The sequence below is a fragment of the Phyllostomus discolor genome, chromosome 8 (assembly GCF_004126475.2).
Source record: "Phyllostomus discolor isolate MPI-MPIP mPhyDis1 chromosome 8, mPhyDis1.pri.v3, whole genome shotgun sequence".
NCBI classification, from domain to species: Eukaryota; Metazoa; Chordata; class Mammalia; order Chiroptera; family Phyllostomidae; genus Phyllostomus; species Phyllostomus discolor.
In genome coordinates this window covers 29,826,480-29,848,649 of record NC_040910.2, presented here as the reverse complement: position 1 = coordinate 29,848,649, position 22,170 = coordinate 29,826,480, and the positions used below count along the sequence as shown (strand labels likewise).

The 22,170-nt window shown below is 40.4% G+C and overlaps 1 protein-coding gene across 2 annotated transcripts; it reads left to right on the top strand.

Moving 5' to 3' along the window:
• The first annotated feature begins 640 nt into the window (after positions 1–640).
• On the top strand, positions 641–21,157 carry LOC114504055 (histone PARylation factor 1). Of its 2 annotated transcripts, none has more exons than XM_028521704.2 (8): positions 641–871; positions 4,162–4,321; positions 6,317–6,506; positions 7,645–7,743; positions 13,049–13,199; positions 16,295–16,382; positions 18,982–19,154; positions 20,911–21,151. In XM_028521704.2, the coding sequence occupies exons 1-8, from the start codon at positions 812–814 to the stop codon at positions 21,040–21,042; spliced, it is 1,053 nt and encodes a 350-aa protein (XP_028377505.1). In that variant the 5' UTR covers positions 641–811; the 3' UTR covers positions 21,043–21,151. The 2 variants fall into 2 exon arrangements, with proteins under 2 accessions (XP_028377505.1, XP_035887890.1); XM_036031997.1 differs by lacking the exon at positions 641–871 and adding an exon at positions 1,677–1,832 and having other exon boundaries at positions 20,911–21,157.
• Positions 21,158–22,170: the final 1,013 nt, after the last annotated feature.

The window sequence follows — 22,170 nt, the reverse complement described above, 5'->3', positions numbered from 1 at the left end:
AAATAAAGAATCCATCTCAGGAATGAGGCACCGGACATTCCCAGGAGAGCAGTGAAGAGACCCCAGAGCATCAGCCCAATGTACTGCCTCTCAAACCTTATTGTGCAAAGGAATCGCTGGGGGATCGTGTTACAGTGCAGATTCCAATTCAATAAGTCTGAGTAGCATTTACGATTCAAAATTTTTAACAGGCTCTCCACAGGATGCTGCTGCTGCTGCTGCTTCAGGGACTACACTTTGCACGGCAGGGTGTACAGAACAGTCCAAATTGTTACAAGACTGTACAGAGGAAGAATGAGAGTGAGAAATTGATTTGCTTCTGGGAGATAATGGAGGACGAATTAGTGTCAGTCAATAGTAGTATAGTGGAAGAGGGATGAAATAGAGGGAAAGATTACTCTTTTAAATAAACACAAATCAAGCAAAAACACAGACTGATGGGGGAGGGCCGGGACGTACTTGTTCCTTTCAAACACCTGAAGAGGAAGGCCGGACCACCTAAACGGGAACAAATTCGTGGCTCTGGGGTCTCAGGGAGCACCCTGTAAGATGCTCTAGATGGCGGGGTTTGCCCGCGTCGCAATGCAGACCCAGCGAGGAGAAGGAACACCACCACCCCTCCTCCAGCCGGGTAGTGGGCGGAGCCTCGCCCTGTCCCCTGGGCGCGTGGATCTGGGCGGAACCTTCTCCGTAAATTGGGGTGCCAGTGGCAGCGCAGGGATGAGGATTAGTGGCTCTTGAACCCGGAAGCAGTCGGCGGAGCTCGGAAGTTTCGGGGAAACGCGGGAATCGCCTGGCACTTGGCTTCAGGATGGTTGGCGGCGGCGGCAGCGGCGGTGGGAAGCGTAGGCCCGGCAGGGAGGGCCAGCAGGTACTGCCGCGAGGCTGTGCGAGCTCCGCGTGAGCTCTCGGTGCTAGCCAGGGCACCAAGGGGTGGCGCAGCGCATTGATCCAGTGATCCTTGAGCTCCCGCTCTGTGCACTGGCGCGGGAGCTGCTCCGCAGACCTAGCTTGGGGCCTCCATTTCTCCAAAAGCAGCGCCTTTGTATCTTCTCCCCTGCTCCTGGTGTGGTTCCTAGGGAAGCAGATTGAAACAGTCAACGGTTCTTTCGTTCAACTGGCTAAACTGATTTGAGACAGAGTACAAGCCTGGCGCTGTGCGGCTCCTGTGGATTCAAGATGAATCCTGCCGCCCATGCTTCACGTAGAGTCCCCAGCCCAGGGAGGCGGAGCACCAGTGAATATACTTGTTACTGGAATTTTTTTTGTTTGTCATTGTAACAAAAATGTATAGAAAGTGCTGTGGAAACATTGAAAGAGGATTTAACAAGTCCCTGGGGGGTGTTAAGGACGCTTTTAGGGCAACTCAAGTTTGAGAGGGTTCTTAAAGGCACAGAAGAGAAATGAGGGTAAGGAGTAGTTAAGTGCAGAGGATGTTTGGGCACAGCGGAGAGTTCTGAGAGGCTGGAGCCTGTGAGGTGGGAAAGTAAGGGGGACATGATCACTAATGTGGGAAGGGGGCATGAAGTATGTGCATATTGTCATACTTTTAAATGATTTCCGAAGCTCTATAACCACTACAGTAGTACCAATAAGGCAGCAAAGAACTGTCATTGTGGTAAGTAGAGTTTTAGAAATCCCACTCTGGCTGTATTATAACCGAGTAGGGGGAGACAGGGTTAGAGGGTCTGATGAACTGTGAGAGGGAGCCTGGGCGTTCATTATGTCGGTCATGCTTTCTAGAACACAAGGGTAAAGGGCAGCCTCTGAAGGGGACAGCTGTCCAATGTTCTAGTTATTGGGGATTTGGAGATGCTCGACAGGTGTGTGAGGTAAGGCAGAGCTGAAAACAGTATTTCCCTTTGGTGCAGTGAATCGCTTTGACAAAGAAATAGTGTTAGAAACAAAATACCAAAAATAAAGACAATTCTGTAGAGACTATAGCTAACAATAGTAGCCACAGTGGGTTTTATGTATGTGTATGTTTATAAATAACTTACTTCTTATAACAGCTGTATGATATAGGCAGAGCACTACATATGCCCTTTTTGTAGATAAGATAACAAGGCACAGAGAAGTTAAGTAACTTGTCCAAGGTGGCAGAGCTGGAGATCAGAAGTCAGGAGTCAACCCAGGTAACCTCTCCATTGTGCAAAACTGCCTTTCAGCAAGGTTGATTGAGGCTTTCCTTTCTACGTCTGAGCCAGTCTTTGAAAAGTTTAACCAAAGATAGTTATTAAAACAGAAGGGAGGATGGGTCAGAACTTGATGTGTTCCAACTGACCTATATTTGTAGTTGGAGAAGCAGCGTGAAGTGGTTGAATCTGTGCTCAGGAGCCAGCCCACCTGGGTTTAAATAAACCCCTGTTCTTTCGCGTTATAGTTAGGGCCCCAGGGGAAATTACTTCGGTTTCCTTTTTTGTAAAATGTGGAGAGTATCATCTAGCTCAAAAGGTAGTTGTAAAAATTAAATAAATTAATCCGTAGAAAGTCCTTAGAACAGTAGCCTTGGCGCATAGTGAATGCATAATAAGTACTTTTTTTATTATGTATTGTTTTTATTGTTATCATTATTATGTTCCTTACTGTTATCATCAATACCCATTTTGGGGTCCATATTTCAACACCTTTTGGTTAAACTTAATTTTTTATGATCTCAGATACTTTATAATGCTTGGCATAATAAACTGTTACTGTTGGCCAATACATGATCCTCTTTTACCTTATTAATAATATAACAAACACCTATAAACCACTGCCCGAGCTAAGAACTGAAACACTCAAAATAACTCTACGCTTACCTGCGTTCTTCATCTATCCTCTGGCTAACTTCCTATCACCTGCACTCAGTGAAGCTACCATCCTGGATTTTGTTTTCCCTTGCCTTCTTTTTATATCTTTATCACCTGTGAATGTATACCTGAATAACCTTTGTTGTTTTTGAACTGTATACAGAAGCTATGATGCTGCATATAATATTCAAGAGCTTTTTCTTTCATTCAGCATTCAATTATGAAGACTGATTCGTATCGTGTACACCTGTACTTCCTTTTCACTCAGTGTAATATTAACATTGTTTGAGAGTCCTGTAACTATCCGTTCTCCTGTCAGTAGGCATTTTCCTTTAATTTATTCTTTTCTGCTCTTAGAAACAGTGCTATCAAGGACTTCCTCATATATATTATCTTTGTAGACTTTGAATGCTACCTAAAGCAGTATCAATGAACTTGAGTCTACTAGGAAAATGGAAGAATATAAATAGGAGAAATGTTTAGGTTAGAATGTTTCAGCCTTGGCACTGTGGACATTTTGGACCAGATAAATATGTGTGTTAAGGGGGCCTATCCTGTGCATTATGGGATATTTAGCAGCATCTCTGGCCTCTATCTCACTAAATGCTAGTAGCACCCCCTCCCCCCGCACTGCAGATTTGTGTGAAATTGATCCTGGTTGAGAGGTACTGATGTAGGTGGAAAGGAAGAATAAAAAAAAGAACTTAATCCAAAAGAAAGGTTCTAGAAAGAAAAAGAGATTGCTACTTACAAAACTAAAGATAAGTAACTTTCAGCTAAGCAGTTTATCATTATAGAAATTTGTCAAATACCTAATATGTATTCTAAAACCTGGCATCACTATATAATGAACCTGTACTGCAAAGACGTTGGAGATGAGTTTTATAACCTTGTCCTGACATTAAAGGGCCCTTCGTGAAATAATTGTTTAACTGGTAGATTCCCTTGTATCCAGCTGTTTCTGCCATTTTGCACTTGATGTGATGACTGAATCTAAACCAAAGGTATGATGACATCCTGTTTACCAAAAGAAGGCAAACCTGCCTTTTCCTTATTCATCTTTTCCCACTGCTTTCCTTTTCTTGTTACTTTGGTTTTTTGTTTGTTTATTTTCTGTTTCCATTATCTTAGAGAAGTACATTAAAGACTTGCTGTGTGGGTCCCTCTTGCCACTATGTATTATAAACTGTTCTCTCTTTTTATTTGCCCAAAGAATCCCCAGATCTTACTCAAATACCATTTACAGAGTTTTAAAGAAAATACATGTATGCCATAGACTTGGGTAAACAAAAATGAATTGTTGTGTTACTTAAGGGAAATTACTGAAATTCCTTTTTGGAGAGAAAACACTTCGTATGCTAACTTTCAGAGTGAAAAAACAGTTGATGTGAAGAAGAGTAAATCCTGTGAAGCTGATGTCTCCAGTGACCTTCGAAAAGAAGTAGAAAGCCACTATAAGCTTTCTCTGCCTGAAGATTTCTATCACTTCTGGAAGTTCTGTGAAGAGCTCGATCCTGAAAAGCCAGCTGGTGAGTTGTTTCTGAATCACTCTTCCGCTTCTACCTTTGGAAAAGATAGTGGGGGACGGAAGCAAGGTCTAAGCAGTTCATAGAAAAGGGAACTTTCTAACATGTTTCTAATAAGAGGAATATAAAATTCTGCTGTAATAACACGTCACTATCACCTATTATCCTGGCAGGGGTAAATAAGTTCACGACATGCTTTGATGAGAGTTTGAAGGAAAACAAATACTTTGATATGTTGGAGTTTTAGTATTGACCTAGCAGTTCTACTTCTAGGCACTTGTCTCAGGGATTAGGTGAACCAAAAATTATGTTCAATGATGTTTTTGGAAACAAAAAATGAGAAATGGCTTACATGCTCATTAGTAATGCATCATAGCAGTAATTCTATGAATATTCAATGAGTAGTCATAGTTTTAGAAGAATGGATCAGATTTTTAGGCAATAATAAAGTATTATGCCCAAAAGATTTTAAAGTGAAAAAGAGTATATAGAGTGTACTGCTATCATTACTGTTAAAAAAAAAAGTCAAGTATACACACACATATCCCTATGTACTTTCTATGTGCTTATTACTATCTCTGAAAGGATACACAAAAAAACATAGTAGTTATGACAGAGTCATTTTTCACTGTTGCTGTTTTCTACTATTTAAATTTTTAGCATGAGGTAGGGAGAGAGAAACACTCATACTCTTAATGGAAATATGGGTAGATAACTGAATTTTGGCAGTATATCAAAATAGTTAAACTGTGCGGCAACTTCTCTAAAAATAATAATAGCTGTGTACAAACATGTATTAGCAAAGATGTTCACTGAAGCATTGTGGCGGATACCAGCCAGCAGTATCCATCTCTGCTGCAGATGCTCGTCGAAACACGAGAAAAACATGCACAGAGACAGCCAGGTCCTGTGGGGAAGTAGGGACTGAACGGCCACTCTCCCTAGTGGAGAGCGCCCTGTTTCCATTCCCAAGCAGATTTTTATTGAGAATACTGACCTAGTTTGTGGATTCACAGTCTGGCAGAAAAGATCATATTCTGATTCAATATCATCCTCCAGCAAACAGATCTCACAGGATCTTGCATATTCTATGTCCCAGGCCTGATTACCCCAGGGGTCCGCCGTCTCTGGTCTGGACTGCACTGCCCTGTTATTTCTGCAGGCTTGAGTCAGACAGAGGAGACAAAGGTAGCCGGGAGACTTAGATTTCTCACATCTAAGAATAAGGACTTAGGCTTTGACAAAGCCGAGGGGGCAGGGGTTGATGTCCATCACCCCTTTATTTCCACAGCCCCGAGTCTCTTCCCAGAGGCCTCCTTGTGATCATGCCTGTCTTAAGCGATTCCCTCCATGGGAAAACTTACCCGTCATTGGCTAACTGATCAAGCCTAGGAGGTCAGGCACACAACAGACAGCATTCATGCCAGGGAAATAAGTTTTGTCTCCTTAGTGGCTCCTGGTCCAGAGGTCTTTCACTCAGCCTACGTTATGGGGGGTTACAGCTTCCTGAGACCAGGCAGGGCAGTCCCTAACAAAGCATTGTTTAGAATAGTACAAAAAGTAAATATCAATAGTAGAATAGATATCTATAGTGGAATATTTGCAAGTATTAAAAATTATGTAAAAAACTTAATAGCATGGAAAAGTATTCAGAAAATTTAAGTGGGAACAGGGTGGAGAACAAAAAAACCATTACAAAACAGTATGATCTCCCTTTAAAAAATCTATATGATTACATTTGTTCACAGAGCGGGGGAAGTGCTATTATTGTATACCAAACCGTTAACCTTGTTATCACTGGTCAATGAGATGGGCGGTTTTGCTGCATCTTTATTGCTGATTTCTTTTCCATTGAGTGTTTATAACTAACGTCTTCACATGTAATTAAAGATTTTTTCTTTTGCTTTATAAAGTTTTTAAAGACAATACTAACAAAAGGCATTGTGTCCAATCTGCATTTAGAAAACTATTGTCTAAATAAACTTATTTAATTTATAGATTCACTTTCCGCAAGCCTTGGACTTCATTTGGTGGGTCCCTATGATATCCTTGCTGGAAAACATAAAACGAAAAAAAAACCAGGAAGCCTGAATTTTAATCTTCACTGGAGATTTTATTACGATCCTCCTGAGTTCCAGACAATTATTACTGGAAATAATAAAACTCAGTTCCACATGGGGTACTTCAGGTAAAGGACCGTTTCCTCTACAATACAGTTCCTGTCCTGTCCTTCTGACAAGCATAGGCATTCACTGGTCACACCGAAGGTGAAGGACTTACTTTCCCCTATTGGTGGAAACATGGAGCATCTGCTGCTCTGCTATCTAACCCACCCCAGGGTGGGTGAACTCTAGGTTTAACCTCACTGGTTTTTCCTTTGGGGTTCAGAAGAGCTCTTTTAGCTCCAGAAAGATAATTTAAAGTGGCTGCTGGGACTTTAAGATTAGTCACCTGCTTCCAGGGGCCACAGAGGCAACCCGTGGTTAAGAATGTGCTCTGGAGCCAGACAGACTGGAGCCTGATAGACTGGTCCTACTGTTCATTATCTGGGTGACCCTGTGCCAGTGACAAGTGACTGAGATTCTGTGACTCAGTTTCCTCTCCTATAAAAATGAGGATAATGTACATCCCTAAAAGAATGTTAAGGGGATTAAATGATATGTGCAAGGTGCTTAGAATGGTAAAGAAATTGAAGTTGAGGGGGAAAATACTTTGTGCACTGGTACCAGGGAGGAGTCTGTCATGTAAAGTAAAGGTTGATTGTCAGTTAGTGGAATAGAGGAACTAGAGGAAGTACGCCCAGGGAGGAGTGCCGCGGTGCAGTAGAGTGCAGACAGTGCTGGGAATTGGGTTAATGTGGATTCTGCCTCCGGCTTTGCCGTTACCTTCCCGGGACCTGGGCTGAGGTACTTCATCTCTCTGTGTTGGCTCCTTCAATTGTAAATAATGAAGGAATTTGGTTGTATGTATATTAAGTCAGGTCCTTTCGCCTGTAATGTTTTATAATCCTCTTCGTCCTATTTACTTTGTTTTTCTACCTGTTTCTTTTTTTCGCAGACTATAAAACTGGCAATGAGATGATGGTATATAATCTTCCCTACTTCTTTTGATAGGCCTTCTAAGTAGGTCCTAAGAATCTTAATTTTAGTTCCTGTTATATAAATATAAGATTTGCTGTAGCTCCTGAGAAATTTAGAGCTTACACCTTGCAAATTCCAGTTTTAAAAAAATGCAGATATAAATTGTTGTCTATAGACCTAAAATACTACTTGCCTAATAATATAAATCATGGGCAGCTAAACTGTTAATATCCTTTGCTTAATCAGGGATTCTCCTGAGGAACTTCCTGTATATGTTGGTACAAATGAAGCAAAGAAAAACTGTATAATTGTTCAAAATGGAGATAATGTGTTTGCTGCAGTCAGGTACGAAAATATTTCAATCCCATCCTAATTATAATATTTGTTTATAATCTTTGTGCTATATGGGGAATTGAGGAACCTAAAAATTCTAGATTTCTAGAGATAATTTCTGACTTTTGCAGGTAGTGTTATCCACATCCTATTCTACTTTTCACCAAAATAGTATACCTCATATAACCAATTATTTTATTTAATGGAACTATTGCTTAATCTTGACCTTAGTTCTTCCATGACCAAATCAGAATATATTTTTTTAGTAAAAGATGGTATTTCAAACACCATGATTGTGACTTCATTGTAAGAACCCGCTGTATATAGTCCAAACAGCAGGATTTGATACAGCGTGACCCGTGCTCATAAAATCCGTGGAAGGGCTGATGGGGCAGCCCGAAGCTCCCAGAATGACAGCTGTGGCAGAACTGGCTCGCCTATGGAGCTTGTGTCTCTGTCAGCATCAGAAAACTGAGAAATCAGCAACTGCTGCCACCTGCAAGATGGTGTGGCTTCGGGACCACACTGTCTTTGCTGTACCTGTGCTGGTAACATGGGTGCCCTGCCCTCTGCCTCTCACCCTCATGAACCTGAGACCAGGTGCTGAGGTCTCAGCTGCAGCTGCTCCAGAAAAGACGGATACCTCCACAGCTGTGCTCACTGAGGGACACAGCAGAAGCTCGGCCTCCACCTGGTATCTCTCCTGCCTTTCGGGTTTCAGAGTTGCATCTGCTTGAGAGAAGCTAGGTCCCGTGTGAAGTCCGAGCTGGAGAATAATATGGGAAAAGATTTTGTTTGTTTATTTTTAGACAGTTGGGAAAAAGAGGGAGAGAAACGTCAATGTGTGAGAGCGACATTGACTGATTGCCTCTCACACGCCCCCACCACCCAACTGGGGACCTGGCCCAAAACCCAGGCACATGCCCTGTCTAGGAATCAAACCAGCAACCTCTTGTTTCACAGGCCAGCACTAAATCCACTGAGCCACACCAGCCAGGGCCGTCTTTATCATTTTATTTATTTTTTTTAAAGATTTTATTTATTTTTAGAGAGGGAAGGGAGGGAGAAAGAGAGAGAGAGAAACATCAATGTGCGGTTGCTGGGGGCCGTGGCCTGCAACCCAGGCATGTGTCCTGACTGGGAATCGAACCTGCAATGCTTTGGTTCGCAGCCCGCACTCAATCCACTGAGCTACGCCAGCCAGGGCCATCTTTATCATTTTAAATACAATAAGTAGATCATGTTTTGTGGTACCTATTTTTATTACCTTACTTTTAAAAAAAGACTTTTATGCCCCGTGTTTAATAATGCAGATTTACATAAAGAATTCAAACTGAGTTAACCTAGTGCACCCACTAGACTGATACGTAAATGTCATACATACTGGTATATTTAAAGGGCAGCTCACTGTAGAGATCCAAAAAAGATTATTTCTCTTCTGATGCCTCTGAGTTTTATGAAATGTTTCTTATCTCTGTTATATAGTTCTTACGCTATCTTTTCTTATAGTAACTTAGAATTTATATAGAATTTATAGTTCTTTTAAAGCCCTTCAGATTTATCATTCAGTTGAAATTGGTGGCATCTTTATTAGAAGCTATAGTTGTTTACTCGCCTTTTGTCTGTCTCTTACACTAACATTAAGTCTCACAGGGACAGAGGCTTTCTCGTGTACAGCACCTGCCCCATAATAATGCTTCTTAAATAATTTATTCATTCCACAAATACTTTGACATGCAAGAACACCAAGGTTTTCATTAATCTTATTGAAAAATCTTTTTTAAAAGGAAAGTTATAGTAGTTATCTAAAATAATCCAAGACTGTTTTGGTATTTTTTTAGCTTTTTGGAGAACACAGAAAAGAAAAAGAAAAAAAATTGGTGATAAATTTATAATTTAGGTGAAGACCAGCAAGTAAGTATTTGAGTACCTGTTTTACTCAGATGTTTTCTGTCTCCAATAGTTTATCTGTCTCCAATAGTTTATCTCCGACACAGAGGTAAAAAGATTATAATACTTTTCAAATATCACAACTATTTTAGTTTTTAAAACCTTCCTTTTCTTAAGCTACTTACAACATTTAATCCACTTTATTTCTATATCAGCCTGAGTAAGGTCTTTTAAGGCCATTTGTTATAAACAAATTATTTTTATGCCCAGGGAAACTAGTTTATTCTGTGCAATATTGAACAGTAGTCAAAGACATTGAAAATCACCCAGCAAAGATTAATAAAGATTAAAGAATGATCATATTGTTTAATGCACATAGAAAATATATATGTATTCAGAGATTTCATTTATCTTTGGATAACTAAAATAAAAATGAATTTCCCCCTATTCTGTTCTTTTTTTGTTTCTTTTCCTCAAGTAACTTTAGCAATATTTTTGAATTCATAGATCCCCTAAAAGGATCTCAGGGATCTCCAAGGGTCCACAGTCTGTTCTTTGGTGACTGCTATGCAGTTAATGGTTTCAAGTGTGACTTCATATCAGAACCTCCTGGGTTACTGGTTAAAAAAGTACTTGACCTTGAGCTGTACAGGTCCTGCCTCTAGAGATTCCACTTTAGTACATCTAGAACAGAACTCAGGAATTTTTTTTTTAAATATACATTCCAGTTAAGTCTAAATGTAATACAAAATTACACTTTTCTCATTTTAATACTTAAGTTTGTAAAATTTATTTATCCTATGTTTAATGAACTCTTATTTTGTGCAGGGCCCAAAAACTATTTAAGCAGATTTAGTATTTATTAAAAGAATCAATGTATTTTATTTTGTCCAATATATCAGATCTGGTGCGATCTTGTTAAGTGATCATTTTTCCTCTTGCCTGCTGCCCCACCTTTCTGCCACCCTACCTCGTAGTGCTGGGTAATGTGGGTTTATTGCATAGGCAATGTTTTTTCAAACACTAGCTCAAGGTAGAGTACTATTCACTAGTAACCCAGGAGGTTCTAATATACAGTTCTTATTAAAGAACCATGTATGGACCCGTAGGGAACCCAGCACCACTTTGGAAGGCTCGTGAGGCCAGAACAACCCATGGTAAGATGTCATTTTGGCACCAGTGGCCAGAGGTGACGGATGGAGGCTATACTGTTGGCACCGTGATAGGAACCAAGGCAGTGGCACTGCATGAGCAGCCATGATGTCATTGATAGCAGTGACACCAGGCAAGTGTCATTTAAAATGTCAGTGATGGGCAGTAGAAATTTTAGAGCTCTGTCACTGAGTACACATCTTTAACATTCTAGGTGATGAAATGGGACATATGTAAGAAGCAAGCCCCTCTGTGTACTCAAGGGAAAAGCTCCAGTGTGGCAGGGGTGTGCGCTGAACTTTTTTCCACTTTCACCTGAGAGTGTGACTGAGAAATGCTGGTTATTCGGACACGGGTGTTTGGCAGACATTTTCTCAACTGAACCAAAGAAAACAAGTGGCTGTATTTGTTGCCAGTGATTACAATTCAAGGTTTCAAAAATAAAAATTAGAATTGGGGGAACTTTCAAACACCATTGTAGGCTTGACAGCGCCTCACCCTCTAAGGACTTGTCTAATGTGACTAGTGATTGTAATGAAGGTGATTCTTTCATGCTGTGGTGTACTGGAGTGAGGGTGCTACAATGAAGTCTCAGTATTTGGGAGATCTGCATCCATCAGTGGACCCGTATTTTCCAAATACAGGTTCATTCACAGGGTTCATTCACGGTTCAAGGAACCCTAATGGATTTTAGTGCAACAGAATACAAAATGTTCATGGTTATTATTTCAGTTTGTACTTGGCAATTGTAAGCATCAGAAAACAAAGTATTAGATAGTAAGTTGAAGCTGAGAGACTAAAGCTTCATACATTGGTGCCAAGGCAGTCATAATAATGTGAAGTGTGGAAGACAGCAGTTTAGTGCCTTAAGTAGCAATGGAAGTCTTCACAGAGACATTTTGTCTAGGCCTTGAATGCCTAGGAACTTACTAGAAAAAGTGGGCAGAAGGGTACTCTAGGCAAGGTAGCAATAAATGAATGAAAGCATGAAAACAAGAGCCACATTGTATGTGAAGGCCTAAATGCCACGCCAGAGAGACTGAGGAGGACTATGAAGATTCTCTTCGACCTGACGTCTTTAGTTTGCTTTTTAGCTAATATATTCTCTTGACACCCAACTGATTATGACGGAAGGTCACAGTGTAGGCCTGTGTGCTGTCATCAGAGGACAATGATTAGGTGGTTTTGGTTTCTGTGGCACTTCAATCTGCCCTTCCTAGCTCTGTGAACTGGGGTAAATTGATTATTTGGTGCCTCAGTTTCCTGACGTGCAAAATGGGGATAAGTGTAAATGTTCTAAGCTTTGTACCACGCCCAGCCCATAGCGAGCCGTCCAATGTTAGTAGTGAACAGAAGTGACTTTGCTCCTGGACGTCCAGTAGTGGCCACAGGAAGTAGTTGACTTGTGTTTCCAACTGAGCACTGCTTCCAGCTCTTTATTTTACCCTTGTCCTCCTGTGCTGCTTAAGGTCTTAACGTGCTTACGGTAAAACAATTATTTCCCTAACTGGCAGTAACATTGTTCTGTTCACATACCTTTAAAAGTTGTTTTGTATTGTGCTTCTGTATAAGCTTATAAAGTAGCCTTGCTTTCCTTTTATGTTTTCCAACTTTATCTTAGATTTGAGCCCTGGCTGGTGGCTCCGTTGATTAGAGCATCATCCCAATATGCTGAGGTTGCGGGGTCAATCCTCGGTCAAGGCACATACAAGAATCAACCAATGAATGCATAAATAAGGGGGATAGCAAGTCAGTGTTTTTCTCTCTCTCCCTTCCTCTCTCTGTAAAGTCAGTAAATAAAAAATTAAATTAAAAATTTTGAAGGTAACATATAAAAAAATCTGTTTTCTGTATTGTAATAGTGTCCCCTGGCTCTTTAAAAAATAAAAATTCCTTTTTGGTGTTTATATACTGCTTCTTTCTGTTACGCCAGGCTTCTCCAGAGCAGTATGTCACTTCTTAATAACAATTAATGCCTCTTAAAACTTGGCTTAATCTCAGCTTTGAAAATATCCCTTATACCTGTATTGTAGACAGATAAGACAAATTCAAATCATGTTTGCTGGTATTGTGGCTGAAAGCTTTTTACTGATGCTGCTTTTTCCTTGTTTGAAGAAATCTATTAGGGATTCTGAGAGAGCTATTGTTAATTATTCTTCAGTCTTTTTGTTATATGGAAATTGATGTTTTTTAACTTAGCTCCCTTCACTTTCCAAGGTCTGTGTACTCAGTGCAATGGCTTATAGTGTCATGAGGGCTTTTACTTCTTTTTCAGATTATTTTTGATGAAAAAACTTAAAGAAGTAACAGATAAAAAGAAAACTAGTCTCTTGAAAAACATAGATGAAAAGCTCACAGAAGCAGCCAGAGAACTGGGGTACTCACTGGAACAGAAAACCAAGAAGATGAAACAGAGAGATAAGAAAGTATGATTTAAATCTGCCAGTCCCTGGCTACTTTGCTATTTTAGTAGTTTTTTTCTCTTAACTCCTCCCCACTTGTACAAGTAACCTTGTTTCCTTATCTCCTGCCCCATCCCAAGGCGAGCTGGACGCCACCCCTAGGGGCCCCCTCCAGGCTGTGCAGCAGCTGGATTTCGAGGACGGCACTGGAAACGGGCCTGGGTGGCTGAGTCGTGTGCATGGCTCTGCTGTGGCTGCATAACTCATGCCAGTGTTTCCCACTCTCTTAACCCTGTTTCACCAGTCACTCATTTCATAGAATTGGGAGAAAGCAGCTTTGTACATAAAGCTTACTTAATTTTAATGGGTAGGGTCTAATACTAAGATTTAGTGCAGGGTACTTTGGGGGTAGTTTTGTAAAGGCACCCCTCAGATGCTTTGCCTGCGGGACAGTGTGGATTGAGATTTGTTGATTTCCTCCAGCATTTGTGGCTGTAAGCAGTCCTCTCTCCTTTTCCCTTATTGGTCCCATTAACCTTCCTTTGCTTTGCATCTCTACTAATGCCTGCAGTGTGAGGGGAGTGTTTCGTAAACAGCAAATACCTCGGCAAGGTTTTGGGTCCTTTGCTTTATCACTTACAACTTTCAGAGTAAGTTAACAGACAAGGTAGAATTCTGCTTTGGGGTAAATAAGAATTCTGTAGGAGTTTGTTTTTATAACCTTTGGGGAGGAAGGATGCTTGTCACTGGAATGAGGCCACCCCAGTCTCCTTCAGCCTCTCTCCATTGTCTGCTGTGGCTGGTTCATTCGATGTTCTAGGCCAAATGAAGTACTAGTTATTCCTGAATAAACTAGTACTGGTAACTAATTACATTACTGTACTTATAGAAAATCCTACTTCAGTTCCTTGTCTGCCCTTAACTCAGCTGCAGGGTGATGTTCTGGTAAAAATTAGTCACTAAACTGCAGTATTAGCATGTTTCTTTAGTCCTAAAGACTGGAAGTAGCTTCTGAAATGCACATCTGAATGAAACTCCTTGCAATTGGGCCCTTCAAAAATTTTTAAAGATTTTATGTTTCCTTTCTCATTTTCATAGGGTGCCTCTCCCAGCTTGTAAGTAGAAAGAGGGGTAGCATTTCATCTCGCTATTATGTTATTTCTAATTCTCGACTAAACACTGAGCTTGTACAGGAGAGCTGTTAGCAAATTCTTTCACCAGAGCCTTGTTTTATTTTTCTACCATCGACTATCATCTATTTCAGATGGGATTTCCTTATTTCTCCCTGTAACTACAAATAAGATGTGAGTGGGGTTTAAACTTCATAGGTATGTTTGTCCCGATCCCCTCTTCATGGTTTTTAAAATTTTGTTCTTTCAAAAACAACTGGTAAAAAACATAAATACAAAGAAAAAAGAACTTATAGCCATAATTTTATCCTACCAAAGACATGTTGATTATGTGTTCAAATCCAAGTTTGTTCATTATTATTGTCTAATCTTCATTTAATTCATACTTGTCCAGTCCTGAAAAATTCAGTTCCACTAGTATATGTGAGTTAGTGACTTTGTCCTTATGTATGAGAGTAGTAATATATCCATGCTGGTATAATAGAGCACTCTGTAATAGTAGAAGTCACTGTTTCTATACTGACATACCCTTATGGTACTTTGGAGTGCAAAGTCCTTCTCAGTTACCTCATTTGACCCTCTCAGCAAATCTGCAGAATAGGTAGGAATCATCGTCCCACTTTATACATAAGTACATGGAGGTTCACAGAGCCTGCTCCTTGTCCAGAATCATAAGTGAGACAATTTTTGATGTTTAGCATTCAACCTGTCTTCCTACTAATTGGCTATATGCCACTTCACCTTTTTTTATTCCTAGATTTCATTTTTAAAAATGAACCTTGATTTAATGATATTGTAAAAGGAGGGCATATCCTTCTATCCACCTCTGATCCTAATGCCGTAGAATATCACCACCCTTGAACAGGATTTTCCTAAATTTGTAATCCTATTCTTTTTTTATATATTTTTGTTTATATTATTTGTATATTGCAGATATTTTTCATGTTAGCTTTTTAAACATTTTGTTCTTGATTTATTCTTGATTTTTTTAATGTAGTTGAGTCTGTAAGCCTTTTCTTTCTCTGACCCAAAATTATTTTTAAAATTTGCCTTCTGTTTTATGGTTTTATTTTTACACTGAGGCCTAAACTCCAACTGCACGTTATTTTGGCATATAACTTCATTTGTTTTTTTTTTCCAAGTGGTGAGCAATTGTTTGTGAACTTCTTGAGTAATCTGTCCCTTCTGGTGGCTTAATGAAAGATAAGGGGACATTATAGTACAGTAAGGTCCAGACTTGGTAGAAAGTAGTTTATTTGGGGGCGGGGGTTGTGTCCTCCTTCTCTGCCAATAATTTCCACTGGACTCCACAAAGAAGTGGAATATATGAAGCGGCTGTGTTTGTTTAGAAAGACCTAAGAATAATGTCACTAGTGTGAGTAAGAACAGTATAGACTGGAAGGGCTACAAAAGTGGCTGTGGTTGGGTCTGTTTTCATCTTTGAAGACTGCCCCTTAGTAAAAGCTCACTGGCTATGGCTATGCTATTTGCCTCCATAGTGGGCACCACAAAACTAGAAACTGCCCTGCTTTGGGGAAGTTTGCATATGAAGCCTAAATTTTTTAGGTAAAAATAGTAGGCCAACTTTGGCAAGACAGATGACAGGAATTCTGTTCCACCACACCTTCATGCTGACAAAAATATTCCTTCTAACTTTTAGGCCCAGATACAATGCTTTCTACCTAAAAGATACTTTGACCTTGGAGGAAATAATTTCCGGGCTTGCCCCTGTAATAGGCTGCATTGGCATCCTTCCCTCACAAAGTACAAATACGCAGAGACTTGGACTTGACTGATAGACTTAATAAAAGCCAGTTATTTCACTTTTTCACTTACTTGAAGTGCTTGACTTTTAGCTGATTTTAAAGAAAAGGAATATTAACGTTATATTTTGACCGAAGTTGAGGGTTTGTGTGTGTTTTGTTAGGTTTGGGTGAGGGTTTGTTTTGTCTATTTACCATGATTATTTTTTTTTCCCCTTTAACTTAGGTTGTGACAAAGACCTTCCACGGTGCAGGCTTGGTTGTTCCAGTAGATAAAAATGATGTTGGGTACAGAGAGCTCCCTGAAACAGATGGTAATGTACTGCTTGTGTAAACATGTGCAAATGTGAATATGCATGTTAATTTGTGAGGGGGAAGGTTTTCCTTACATACGTGTGCCTTTATCGGACAGTCACTAGGCGTTAGTGACAGAGAGCAAGCCCAGGTTTTAGGGTCAGTTGGGCCTGATTTAAACCTGGGTTTGTAGCTGTGTAACCTTAAGCAAATTATTTAATTGCACTAAACCTTGTCACTTTTATCTGTAAAATGGTTAATAATAGTGAATACCACTTATACGGAGGGGTTTTGAGTGTAAAAAAATGTGTAAGGTGCTTAGCACAGTACTTACCTTATAGTACTTAAAATAATAGCATTTATAGGAGTTTAGGGACTTTTAACCTATTATTGCCTGTTAAATTTTCTGAACTATTTCAAAACCTTTATTAATCAACATATTTAATAGTAATTACTGAAATAGTATGTTTTTAAGTTAACTTAGCATTCAGAAACCCAAGATCCTGAACTGCTTCATTTAGAAGTATGAAAACCCTTTGAAAATGGACGATTCATACACAAAATACAATTACTGCTGTTAACAAAATCACTTCTCAGCTCTTTCCCCTCCCCTTTACCTCTTCTTACTTCAGACATCCTTGTTGGCCTTGCCTTATCTCTATCATCCTGTGCCAGAGAGCGTACAACTCAGAGGGAAGTCAAAATTAGCACTTCCCCGGGGGAAGAACCACGTGTTCCTGCCCAGCATGTGGATCTGGCCGTCCATTTTTAGAACAGAACCAGTCAGCCGTGGTTGGTCGTCTCTGGGGTTGGGACCTAGAAATCGGCATTTTTAACCACGTCTCTAGATGTATGAGATGCCTTATGTCAGTTATGCAGACGTAATGTTTCGCCGGCCTCACACCACATCAGAGGACTCCCAGGGGAACGTAAGAGAATGGCTGAGCTGTGCTGCGCAGTGGCCCCCAGCCGTGCGTGGCTGAGCGCTTCAGTGTGGCTAGTGTAACTGAGGAGATGAGTTTGTAGCTGTGATTTTAATTCAGTTGTTTTATTACATACTGAAATGATTATTCTGGGTAGCTGGATTAAATTAAATCTTAAAATTAATTTCATGCTTTTAAAATGTGGATGAGAAAAGGTTCAATTACACATGTAGCCTGCATTGTCCTTGTTGGAGCGGATACGTCCCACTGCCCACAGCTCCTCCCCACGTTCAGAGGTAATCAGTGTCTGAGAAGGCGTGCAGGCTCCACCATACTGTGCTGCCTCTGGGCACTCGTCTGTTCGAAGCTTGCACAAGCAGAATCACTGTCTCGTTTGAGAAAGGCTGAGAACATTTGTTATAGAAACAGCAGTCTCAACACTTTTGGGGTGGTGGGCTTTGAATTTGTGTGTCCTGGAGTAAACCCTGTTACCCCTGCCTACTCTGGGTGGGGCCCTGGGGTTTTACTTCTAACATTCTAGACATTAAATCCTTCAGTGGTTTAATTATTTTGAATGAGAAGTGGTAGCAAAACATAAGGACCTAGTATCTTGCTCCTGCCTCGTGGTATTTGCTAGGAGCAGCAGTTGACTGGCAGTTGGTTCATGTGCGAGTGTTCAGCAGATCACAGTTGTAATACTCGTTTGCCAACATTTAAAGACCCTAGTGTGTATTTCCTGCCATTGCTAACCCTTAATACCTTGTATTTGTAGTTATCAGCAGAATATTGTGCCTCATACTTATAACTTGATAATCACATCATCCTCAGGTGTGATTTTTCAACCAGTCCCCGTCTCCCCAGTACAGTAGCCAGGTAACGTGTGATGTTGTGAGGTTTCCGTCATCTCCATTCTTTTCATTACTGACTGACTGATCCCCAAGGAGGTAGTGTGCCAAAGGGGAGTCTAACTAGAGTGTCCAGTGCACCTTTGTCCTCATACATAGCCGGAGATCGGACACACTGGCACCCGTCAGGCAGTACGAACAATGGGGAAAGCCAAAACAGAAACGGTAAACCACCATCCTTATTTAGATAAACATTAGAAATTTTCTGTGTTCTTTCTCCAAACTGCACTTCTGCCATGGTAAAGGTTTCATTTGGCAATTTCTTACCTGTTCTAGTGTCTTTTCCCTGTATTTTTTAAATGTGGTAGGATGGGGCAGAGTAACCTTTATGGTCTATTGGGATTTTGCTTAATCCAGCTCCTAATAAAGACTAGCCCAGGGGTATGTTACATGTGGTCTCCATTGCCATATTCTTTTTTTCCCCCCAACATTTTAAAAAGGGAAACATTCTGAGCTGGATGGCCTTTAAAAAAGGGAGTTGGGCCGGGTTTGGGCCTACTTCGCCAGTTCCTGGACTAACGTACTGAACATCGTCAAAAACTTAGATCATGACTGCATCTAGATCCACTGTGAAATAATCACATTCTGCTAATAAGAGAAATCATTTTGTTAGGCCATTGTTATGTTTGAGTCTTAATTAGAAAAGATAAAATTGCCATTCTAAATCACAGTGCCATCCAGTTATTTATATCAGTTGTATGAAAAGTCCTGAGGAAAAAGAAAAACCTAGCTTATGTTTTTACCTTTGAAGATGGTTATAGATAATTTTTAATATCACTGATTTCTTTCAGCTAATCTCAAGAGAATCTGCAAGGCAATTGTTGAGGCACCAACTGATGAGGAGAGACTAAAAGCTTTTGCTCCCATTCAGGAAATGATGACTTTTGTGCAGTTTGCTAATGATGAATGTGACTATGGCATGGGGCTTGAGTTGGGAATGGACCTCTTTTGTTATGGTTCACACGTGAGTAAAAAATCACCCCTCCCTCCTGTCCTGAACCCGTTCCCCTCCCCCCACACACGCATGCACATTACAGCCTCAAGTCCTAGCACATGTAGCACAGGTAGGGTATGTATTTCAAAGGGAACTTTTTGAAGCGATGTTCTGGCAAACGTGAATAACCAAGGTTATTTGCCTTTAGACCTCCATTAAAGTGAATCTACCTATTAGACATATTAGTGGGGCATGCACGTGCGTATGCATGCACACACCCCTTTCCTGGAGCTGTTTCATTTCCCGCTGTCGTGGGGGCCGTACTTGTTCTTGTGCTTGAATTACTCGTTGAAGAATACATACTATTTTAAAATAGGCCTTAAATTACTTAAAATATGAGATGCTATTTTCCATTAAGTATTTGCTAATTAAATAGGAAACACCTCCCCAACCGTTAAGTCAGTGCTTACTCAACTGTGGTTGCCTCAAGGTCAAACAGGCAGTAAGGTGTAGTGCCTGCAATGTGTTTCTAGGGTGAAACTGTTTAGTTCTAAATTACTTCTTCCCACTTACAAGCTGTGTAAGGTTGGGCAGTTTTTCCAACCCCTTTGTGTATATCCTTACCTATAAAATTTGCACACAGACCATTTAATTCCAGTCAACCTATGATGTCACCTACGAAGCACAGAGAGGGAAACCACCCTGCACAGGCAGTCTGGTTCTAGAGTCAGTGTCTAAATCAGTAATTCCAAAAGTAAAGATATAGTTAAAACGCAAGCTGTTTCGGTAACCCTGGGGTGAGGCCTGAGACGCTGCGTTTCTGACCTGCTCCCAGGAGGTGGTGCTGCTGCTGCTCTGCACGCACTCTGAGGAGCTGGACTGCACCAGCAGCTAACTAGCACGCACCTGGGCATCTGCAGGGCTGTGCAAACACAGGCGGGTGCACCCCCCCATCCCCCCTCCCCCGCCAAAGTCTGAGTTCATGGGTGGGTCCCGGGAATTTGCATTTTTGACAAGTTATCACTTCTGGTGAGTCTGAGAACCACATTCCTGTCATTTCTCTACCTTCCCCACGTGGTTAGGAGTAAAAAAAAATCCAAATGTTTAGCAACGACAGCCCTTGACCAAGCAGAATAGTGTGGCCTGCCAGAAAATGGACCAGCTTAATAAAAAACACAATTGGTGTGAGAAATTAAACATAGAATATATGAAGGTTTTATTATTAGCACAGTACTCAGCACACAGTGCTAGTTAATGTTTATCATCAACAAAAGCGTTGACAGTTTTACTCTAGGATGTAATAGCACGATAGGCTAAGTCACTTGGTAAACCTAAGGCAGTGACTTACAGGATGTAGGGGTTATGTGGTGGGTGGGGGAGAGAAGGAATTTGAAAAGGGAGTGATCTGAAAACTCAGATTCAGTGTACCTATTCTTACAGTATCAACTGAGGAAATAGAGATTAAAATCTTAAATGGTGGAGATACACTAAGGCAAAAAAAAAAAAAAAAGTTGATAAACCTTATGTGAGGGAATAGAGCAGCTTACATTTTTAACCGGTTTTTCTTCTGAATTTCTTCCAAAATATACCATTGGTCCTTTAGAGCTACAAGATTGCCTCTTGGACTGAATGGCAGGTGTCTGTCTCAGAACTCACTGTCCTGGTCAACTGAAAGTAGCTAGCACGGTCAGGGGAGTGTGCTGTGTCAAACAGGTGCTTTTTCGAAGTACTTTGTTGTTACAGAGCATCTGCTATATTCTCTTACTGTTATATTTTTATTTTTCAGTATTTTCATAAAGTTGCTGGCCAGCTTTTACCTCTTGCATATAATCTGTTGAAAAGGAATCTCTTTGCAGAAATTATTGAAGATCACCTGGCAAACAGAAGTAAAGAGAACCTAGACCAACTTGCAGCATGAGTGAGAGTTGGCTTTCCCTGGTGTACTGTTTTTAAAGCACTCATATTAAACTTGTGATTTTTTTCTTTGTTTTTAAGGGATACAGAAAATAAAGTGATGGAAAAGTTTACTGAAACTTTTATAAGTCTTTTCTGGACTGGTTTCTTTTTTATCTGCAAATAAATGGTAGTCAAATCATCTAAATGGTGAGGCCCTAATCACATCTGAAAGAAAGTCATCAGACTATCTATCCTCTCCTTCCAGGGAGTCCTGTTTTGGTATTTAACATGGGCAAGAAAGAATTTAGTTCTAAGACTTGAGTTAATAATTGCTGTAGATTGAAGGACTGGATTTAAGGAGAGCAGGGAAGGCTTAAGGAAAGAAACTCATGACACTGCCCAGCAGTCTCCCAGAGTCGAGTGCCTGGCCTTGACCCAGTGAAACTGCAGTTTTAACTATCTCCTGGGGACTCATGTGCTCACCCATCAACCAGTGCAGTTACCCCATGTGGACTATTCTTTCAAACAATTCTCCTTTGACTCAGTCCATATTTACTAGTCAATATTGCATAGTATATTGATAGACTATACAAATCAATGTAACAATTTAAATTTTAGTTTTCCATTGCAAATTACTTCATTGGACTTGCAGTACAAATCTGTCAACAGCTGTGTTTTTACCAGATTCAGATCCTCATTAAACCTGACAAAATGTTCTTCACTTTAAAAACAGAGCAAACAGTTCATTGTTTGCAAACAGCAAACTTTGTGGACTACGCTAAAGAGCCTTATTATAAGCTCTTTCCCATTTATGTGGAGTTCAGGTCACCTAGTTTAGTGCCCACATTGTGAAGACTGGCTTGACTTACCCAAAGAACTTCTGTTGAATAGTTTCTAGTTACCCTGTGAGCTGTGTCCTTAAACAGATGTTAGGAGATAACTTTTTTCTGATAGAAGGAATAAGTGGATTATTAAAAGGAAACACTTGCAGTCAGGATTTTAATTGAGTAGCACGCCTCCAGTTATGAGTTGTAGCCCCCTCAGTACCAAACCTTTGTATATGTGGCTGAAGGGAAAAAAAAACCCATAAAGAGGATCTCATTTGAACCTCAAGTTGGTCATGCAGCCATCTTTCCTCAAACATGTAATA